Raw genomic sequence first — 9,232 nt, 5'->3', positions numbered from 1 at the left:
CCCCAAAAAAATAGATCTATTAAGACATATCAAAAGCTTTGAAAACTGGCCAAAGTCTAGATATCCCAGGCTTAAATGAACGAAAATACTTAGAAAGCTATGAAAAAGAAGATTGCACGCAAACAAAACAAATCAGTGGCTTTCATGGCTTCTCATGCCGGAATTTCGATCCAACATTAGCAAACATTGTAAAAAACCTTCATGAGATGTGTTCCTAGAATTTCCTAAAGCACCAACTCATTATCAAACTCCAAAAGCAAAGAAATGGGTTCAATTACGGACTTCTAGAGAGGTGGACTACGAAAAAAAGCCAAAATTTCGTATCTTCTAAACCTTTCACTTTATTCCAAATAAACACATCGCACGATCACAAGATATGGATGAATTGATGAACTTGGCCAAGTTTGAGCCCAAAACTATGCTTAGGGAACTCAGGAGATAAGTCAAAGTTATATAATTAACAAAGTTATTATGTTAACACTACATAAAATTCGAATTGTCGGCCTGCTCTCGGCTAGCCACATAAGCTTTTGACAACAAAACTCCGAACCGAAAAATGTAAAAATGACCTGCCTAGATTTCTTCATTTATTGCTTTAATTCGAAAAGTGGCTCAGAGTAGCTATGATCAAGAGCAGGTCGATTTGGCGGGAAGTTTGTTCGCAGTCTACATTTCTAGAAGTTCGTGGTTTAATCGATGTTTCTTGCGCAAAATCGGTTCACAAACAGAACAAGAGCGACTGCCACCTGAACCAACGGAAAGATTTATCTCCATTCAAGCAAGCCCACAATCATCATAATGATTGAATTCTAGCTAAACATATTCGAAATATTACAATCAAAGGAAAAAAACGATGTGAAAAGACAAAAAATAGGGCGCCATGGTTTGGTCAAAAGTTATCCAATGCGGGCTCACACAAGGGCTTCAAAATGGGTCCAAGGAAATGATGGGTGATCAAGTGTTGCCAAGAATCAAGGGACATGAATTAAAAGTTTCATATTGTTTTCAATAAGATGGAAATGGGTCGAATCTACATATTAGTTGCAGTAGCACCGGTGGCTTAGAGTTAGCTAGTTTTGAACCTTTGGACAATTTGGACCCGGATGCCATTTGTGCCCTACCTAATTAGTTTTAAAACATCCAAATGCTGTTATCAAAGTCCAGTGTGAATTTTGTGAATAAGCATTCCTTTCCCCTATAAAACACACCATTTTATCTTTTTGTGGTAGATACTTTTTGTGCTAGGGCTACGTAAATGAAGTTAATCAACTTTGAGCAATCTTTGGTCCGCTTGAAGGCAAAATTAATCTGGCTTCTTCCATTTAAACTGAGTGAGGAAATCTCGACCCAAACATAATGTTTTTACTCAGGGTAGCCCCACTTACGAACGCACACACCTTTCATTGTCTATCGATAAGCAACATTTTTTGTTAATATACTGTGCAAGAAAGTTTGAAATACTATAAAGATCTCTGGCTAAGCTTTCATTGGATGAAGGCTTGCATGTTGAAGTGCAAATTTCTACTCGAAGTATTGTGAGAAACCTCAACTAAAAATGTTAATACATAAATCGAGGTGTTGTTCACCTCAAAAGCCCTCACGATTTTTTAAATGCTGGTCCAGAGAGACCTCACCATATGAATTCTAAAGAGTATTTATGCATAAATTGAGTATTTTTGATGGATGGCTCTATCATTCCCGACATTTGCAACCCGATTGAGTTTGCTCCCTCTGTAAGACCTTTTGATGCCGTTCGTCTTGACATTAGATCAATTTGCGAGCAAGGATTATAGATAACCTTAATACAAATGTCATTTACGGGAGGAGCTGTGGTATAGTGGTTAGTGCAGTATCCTAGCATGAGAGTTGTCCTCGGTTCGAGTCTCCTCCCCGACCTTTCACCCACGGGCGGAGAACTAGAACCAATTTGATACCCGGATATAAAACTGTCTAATGGAATTTGAAAATGGACGATGTGATAGGGCTGGCTTCGCTGGTCGAGGGTGCACCTTCCGGCCCATGTACCCAAAATCGAAACAAATGTTTGATTGGAATGGTAACGGTGAGACATGAGCAAAACTTGCTATGAATAGAATCAATAAGGTAATGGGTAAAGTAGATTTGTATTTTTTATTCCATTTGAGGCAAATGAAAAACCATATTTGCAAAAGTGAAAATGGTTCATGGTTAAACGAACGTAAATCTTTATCCTGAGGCGGTTGGTAACAGACGGGAATCTTTATTCGAAAGGGGGGGAAAATCCGGGAATTTCTGGCTTGACAAGACTACGTAGGAACGGGTGAGAGAGCAAGAGTTTTCCAATAAGGGCTCAATGGGTCAAGACAACCACATTCCTCGGAACACTTGCAACTGCGTGTCTGTGAAAGCTTTCTCTACACATGTACATCAAATATTGAGAGAAATGTGCCTTAGGTCGAGTGTAAATTCTCTGTTCCATGCTTGTTTAATTGACCTTTACTCTGAGCATTGACGCTTTTAAAAGTGGTTAGTGACGTCCAATCTTACTTTGACAGGAACAAGTACAGGGAGAGGCATTTGTATCAAAATGCATGGTCTTACTTGAACGAAAGCAATATCATTCCCTGGCCTTGAATACATCACACTTGTTGATTATGTATAGCATTTTAAACACGGAACATACAGCAGAGATGTAATGTTATTCTTAATCTAGCAGGTACAGAAGCCAAAGAGGCCTCGTACAGACACTGCAAGCCAAAAGTGATAGACAGAATCCTTGGGAAATCTTGATCGGAATTGTGCTGTATGGTTCTCGCCATTACGTTGGGTAGGATGAAAGGTAGAATTTGAATTGATAAAGGGCACCACTTTTGAAGCATAATTTTGAATTGGTTGTTTTGCATTATCTCTTTTATTTGAGGATGTCAGGATCAAAAGTTATGTAGCTCCGTCTATAGGTGAGGTATTGTCTAAAGGTTTCCGTTAGAATGATCAAAAGCTTTCCCTTTCAGTTTGCTAAAATATCAGTGGCAATGAGGACAAACTGGTTTTCCCTGAGGATGGCAACCGATATCAATTTTTTTATTTACCTTTGTACAATGTTAGGGGAAATGTGTTTGGATATGGCCTCCCCTTCACGTGGACGATGTTCTTTGCACCCACAAGCTCTTTTTAAACTGGACACAATTTTTGTAGGGCCTCCCTGTTAAGAGAATAATATGTACGTCCAAAACTCTTGAAATGCCTGAGTGCGGTCGCAGCATGGATAAGCACCCACGCCTGTTTCCTCCGTTTCCTTTTGTGCCAGACTTGTGGTGTCCTCAGTTTCCCCTGGTAGTGAGTGGCCTTTTCAAGCTCGTTGCTCAGGGAGTTACTCACTCTCAGTACGGCGAAGTTGCGTGGGTGAATGGTGCGTGGGCCAGCGCGTGCGGGTTGGTCCGTTGGTCCGTTGGTCCGTTGGTTGGTGGGAGAGGGCGAGAGAGTGGGAGTTCAGAGAAAAAGGGCGACGGCCTTCGTTACACCAACTACCTTGAGCAAGCATGTTCCACCTACTTTTTCTCGTTTTCTCCTCCCACGTATTCTCTTTCTCAACATGGCACAATGAAAGGAAGCATCCTAAAAGTCTTTGACTCAGTCTTCGTAGCGAGCCTACGAGTAGAGCACGAATGAATTTTGAAGATCTGGTTATCTTCACATACTATATATTTTGTGTGCCATTTTGTGTCTAAGAAGTAGTAGAACTACTCGAATCACTGGTTGATCCAAGAACATTTCGTATGAACTAATTGTTCGTAACCCACGGAATTGTACATCTCGCAATAAGGTACCGTATGTGCTCCTCTTGGATGATGGGCTTTCTTGTTGGGTTGGTTGATCATCAATCAATCAATAAATGAACTGTTGAGCAAGTTGAGCAAAATTATTCGAACTGTTGGAAAACATTAGCCCTAGCAATGGTGGAGCGGTGATTTCGTTGACACAGCGACAGTTTTCTCTGCAGCCTAGGCCTAGTTTTCTGCTTCGCTTCCAACTGCCTTTCGTTGTACTGCTTTCTCTTCCTATTTTCAAGGTCACAAATGTTCAGAATGAAACAAACTCTGGAAGAACAGAGGGAACACTGGCAGCTTGTCATGCTAACTGAATTGAAAATTGTCAAACGGGTTCAAGGTTATTATTGAAAATCATTTCAAAAAATCCCTTCATTTCAGCCGTTCTCTATCACCATCGAGGATGGCTGGTCCTGTTAGGCCTGGTGCCTGTCTCGAGGAAAGAGCTCATGCGTGTGGCCGGAACGAAACCCGATGTCACACCCAATTGACAATAGCATCATGGCTTCAAAAAGTGGACGACAATCTGGGGCCCTCATGGAATCTGCCATCAGTCCGGAACAGAGCCACCCCAAAAGCCAGCTCAGAAAACGGAAACGCTTAAACGCAGTTTTAGACAAACTCACCAACAACCTCCGACAAAACAATAGTGATACTGACGATAGTGGAAATAACAACGTGAACATGTTTAATCGAACTAGTGAAGATAGCAATTCGGAGAAAAAGGTCTCACCCACTAATTATTCCGATCTTCCGTCCAACTTCTATAAATCTTCGTACAGCCCCCGGAAACTTAGTAATGCGGCACTCAGACGGGAACAATGGCGAGATAACCAACAACAATCTGTGGACGACAATGGCCAGCCTTTCTGCTCCCTTGGGTCGTCAACGGGGCGATGTCTTTCAAATCAACCATCGGGCGAAGTGTTTAAATTCGATTCTTTTGATAAAGACCGATATGGCCCAGGGTCCTGTTCATCAAAAGATGAATTGGGACCAACACACATTGGCTCATCCTACCTAGGCCCAAATGTGAATAATCCACCCCCCGGGGAAGAAGTGGCAGAGGGCGAATTGTTCTCGCCAATCAGTGGGCGTTCACCTCATTCCTCTTTGTCTTCTCCTCAAGTAAGCACCGAGTCTCCCCGGATTTGCTTCTCGCCATTGAGAATCAAAGACTCCATTGAGGAGGAGGAGGATCCAAATGCTGGCATGGTGTTAAACACACTTCCCAAACTGAGTGTCCGAGGCTGCGATAGCGATGACCATTGTTCAAGCCGAGCCCAAGTGTGGACAGATCAAACTTCAAACCTTCAACCGCGTCACTTGTTCACCTCAGGCTTCCCGACCTCCCTAAGTGGGCCAATTTCCCCCAACACCCCCGCCATGTGCACCACTCCTAGTTCCCCCTCCACCACGCCTTTGCATAATCTCAAGCATTTGCCCCTTCACATAACTGAAGCATATCGACGCCGATGCTTATCAGACACCGATCTCAGCGCTAGTCTGGAAGACTTGCCCCGAAGTAGGCGATATCGGCCTTCGCACATTGCCAACGACAGGGTGAGAGGTTTGGCAGGTCCCTTGCCAATTACCACCTCCAGCAGTGCAACAACGGGTTCCTCATCTACGGGGGTCACGAATAACTCCGCCCGCTATTTGACTTTGCCATCAAAAGGTGACTCACTTGAGTCGGAGGCCTCTTCAACAACTACCCAAGAATCTCCTCTGGATTTATCGGTTCGAAATAGTATTCTGGGTCCATTAACGCCCACCAGGAGATCCGCTTTAATGTCTGGCGGTAGTGTGGACAACATTCAAAATGCTCGAGGACGTGGCAAGTCCTTGACTCGTGGATCCAGGGGACTCCTACGTGGTACCGTTAGTGCCGAACGATATCCAGACCGATTTTCTTTAGACCGTTTGGACATCAGTCCGGTGGTGGAGGCGGTATCCGGAGCCAGTAATGATGTGGCATATGTGTGTCCAATCTGTGGCCAAATGTTTTCCTTACATGATCGTCTGGCCAAACACATGGCTTCTCGACACAAATCTCGTTCTACAGATAGTGGAACTAAAGCCTATGGTTGTGATGTATGCAAACGATCCTTTGCCCGCTCTGACATGCTGACGAGGCACATGCGGCTCCATACTGGGGTCAAGCCCTATACCTGTCGGGTCTGCGGGCAAGTTTTTTCGCGTTCTGATCATCTCTCCACCCATCAACGAACCCATACGGGGGAGAAACCCTATCGTTGTCCAAGTTGTCCCTATGCAGCCTGCCGGAGGGACATGATCACTCGGTAGGAATTTCCCCTTTCTTGGATCAAGCCAGAGAATACCAAAAATCAAACGCTTCGGCATGAAAATACGTAACTCTTATTCATTCACAAGGTAGATTAGCTTTTGGAGAATGAAGTGCAAAACAAATGTTGCCAAGATGGTTACAATTTGAACGTTTTGTTTTTGTACCTTTCCAAGATTTGTACCTATTTCTTTTTCACCATTTTTTCACTACCCATTCATTTCAGGCACATGAGAACCCACGCCCGTTATGAGCTCCAAGAATCGACGAGTGTCGAAGAGGGCAATTCCATCGGCGACACGGATTCCCCAATGTCCGTGGGCTCTGGCCTAATTACTTCCAGATCTGTGTCCAGCGAATCAGCAGACCCTCCAGGTTCACAACGGAACAAAATTGGGTCCTCCTCATCTTCAACAACCAACCTCCCTCCACAAAGCCCCATGGAAACAGACCCGACTTGTCATGACTATTTTTCGAAGACCGGCGACTTGTGACCAGAATACTCAAAAGACATTACTATTCCATTTACGAAATAACTGCTTAGTCAAGAGCTCTACGCCGAGCTCCGCTCATTGATGATCTCTCACAATCAATATCTAGAGCCCCTCGGTCATTGGAATTCAAGCCAAGCCCTGTTCTATGGTGTCGTCGCCCAAAATATGTGTAGTTTAAGGGCACATAAGTACGACGTTACTTTTTTTCCCTTTGTTATCCTGATATTATTGACAAAAGCCACCCCAATGACCTATGATCTCATGGACAGAACTTATTGTTTACTGTCGCATTTAAAAAAAAAGGTTCAAATCGAGCCCCGGCTTTGTAGTAGGTATTTGGCCCGAAACGCTGACATTGACAGTGTCCACCGGCATCATGATAGTCTTATGCAAAATGTCTATCAGAGGACTATAACAATCCAACAGATCCCTTCTCGTTCGTTTTGCAAATAACAAAGCCATAGGAGCACAACTATCCCCGACCCTTTCTCTAAATCTCGAAACCAAAAGTACAATCAGAGTCTGTTCGTGATTCTGTGGAAAACGTTCCAACCATGTTACCTTGAGTTTAAATGTGATAGAAAAGTTTCAGACGGAAGTAGCATTTTGCAGTACTCAACATTACCATTAGTATTTTCATTGCAATAATTTCCCCGCGTTTTGTGAGGTGTATCTTTGTTTCTTTCCGTTTCTCTGTCTCGTTTATTTCAGACCATATCAAATATTAGATGGCAATCAAAGGTTGCGTATGAATTGCTCCTGATATTGACCCTTGTGTTGGAATCTCAGCTTGCCATGCAACTTTCTACTATCTATGCTTAAGCCCAACGCTTCACAGTTTCAACGACATCGTTGCAATATCACGAGCCCCACCAAGGGCCGAATCAAAAAAAAGACAAGTTACCCCAAATAAGACAAGAACAAAAATATTGAACCCCTCAAAAGCGACCTGCGAAAATGTTTCTTGATGGCTTCATAATCCTTCCCGGTGAGATAATATTGTGATGACTGATAGGGCATTAGGCCCACCTTTTGTATTATTTTTGGTGTTCAAATGGTTGTGAATCTCAATGTTCAGTTTACGTGCCATTCACTCACTTAAGTTCAGGCATCAATGTTGCTCAATAAACCAAGATATTTTCAAATCGTCATGGTGGACTAATCGCTTTATCATAAGAGAAAATCATATTCGTTCAAAGATATGAGCATTGGAGGCTGTTAAATTCGACTTGGTTTAGTTATTGAACCAAATTCTAGATCGACCCTACGGAGTGAGTCAGGCTAATGATCCCAACAAAAACTTATCCGCCACGTTCAATAATAACTCAGTTCAATTCTTTATGAGCATTCATTATTTATTTTTGAGCGTTTTCATTCAGCACAAGCATCAGTGGCAGTGTTGATGGCCCCTATATGATGGAGGAGGGCAATGGCATTGTTGAATTCTCAATGTCAGCCATTATTGCAATTTCCCACAATCTAAAACCAGCGTAGGGCACCCAATACATAAGTAGTTTGTCAGGTCGGGTCCTGGCGATAGGGAGTCGTTCAAAGAAACCCCCAAATACACTATTTGACAATTTGACAAACAATCACAGCCTACCCGATCCTTTCCTTTCTATTTATGGCAAATTATGGCATGATGAGCAAGGTGTCACACCTTCCCATGCCTGAGTGTCAGCTCGAGATATGAAGCAATGGCAAATGGGTCCATTCGATTGTAATATGAACACCTTCTGATGTACGTATGGATGATGTGTGACCCAAAAAGTTGTCGTTAATTAGAATACCACAAGTAAAAAAATTGACCGGGGCAATCAGAATCGTTACGTTCAATTGTTCGTGACACTCAAGGTCGCCACAAAGTCGTAGTCCAAATTTTGTTTATTGGTAGGTGGCACATATGATAAAACCATATGGCCAAATCGTTTCTAAATACGAAAAAAAGTTTTTCAGCTAGCTTTTAAGTACCTTGAACCAAGTGATTGATTGATACTCGAAGAGAGAATATGGGCTGTTTTTTCACTTTTCACCCAATGATAATCAACTTTAAAACCTTTTGAAAATTGGTGAACCTGTTTAGCATTCCCATAATCACAATTCAATTAGCCCAGAATTGAAAAATCAGCCAAGGTTGGTTTGAACTACATGCGCCACAAGAGGAGTGAAAACCCGGCTGAAAGCCAATTCAGAATTGAATCAATCCATGGTTGGTGGCGGTAGACCAGAATGCCCTAATGTGTTCTATTCTACAAATCGTCAAATCCGTCAGCTAGTCAAGCTCAAGGAAGTGGGAAAGCCTCCAGCAAATAGACAAATTAGAAACAATTATGTCATCCGCTCAAAGACTATCCTACCCACATTCAAGAATTATCCATAACACACCTAGTTATCCTCTCAGGTACGTCACACACCATACGAATTGGACCCTCGGTGGAACACCGATTCCTGACTACTAGGTTGATTATTTTGAAGAAGGTCACCAGGTCACTATAAGTCCTCATCTGCTCCGACGGAGGAAGACCCCACACGTCGATCCTGTCTGGATAATCCAAATTCATAATCTCCACCGCCAGCCTCGTCATCCTTCTCTAAACGGACGGACTCCAGGAGTTTGGAAGTGTACT

At 42.9% G+C, this 9,232-nt stretch overlaps 1 protein-coding gene across 3 annotated transcripts in view; it reads left to right on the top strand.

Annotated features, from left to right (window-relative positions):
* Positions 1 to 7,756, top strand: part of LOC131888668 (early growth response protein 1-B-like) — a 9,336-nt gene extending 1,580 nt beyond the window's left edge. Inside the window, exons 1-3 of one of the 3 annotated variants that reach the window (XM_059237585.1) lie at positions 3,584 to 3,802; positions 4,188 to 6,109; positions 6,338 to 7,756. In XM_059237585.1, coding sequence (XP_059093568.1) covers positions 4,281 to 6,109; positions 6,338 to 6,605 — 2,097 coding nt within the window. In that variant the 5' untranslated portion in view covers positions 3,584 to 3,802; positions 4,188 to 4,280 and the 3' untranslated portion in view covers positions 6,606 to 7,756. Of the gene's footprint in view, positions 1 to 3,583; positions 3,803 to 4,043; positions 6,110 to 6,337 lie in introns of those variants that run through there. The other 2 variants (XM_059237586.1, XM_059237584.1) reach the window with 2 other exon arrangements.
* The last annotated feature ends 1,476 nt before the right edge of the window (positions 7,757 to 9,232 follow it).

Source organism: Tigriopus californicus, chromosome 10 (assembly GCF_007210705.1).
Source record: "Tigriopus californicus strain San Diego chromosome 10, Tcal_SD_v2.1, whole genome shotgun sequence".
In the NCBI taxonomy this organism is placed as follows: Eukaryota; Metazoa; Arthropoda; class Copepoda; order Harpacticoida; family Harpacticidae; genus Tigriopus; species Tigriopus californicus.
This window is presented reverse-complemented; position numbering and strand designations above follow the sequence as displayed.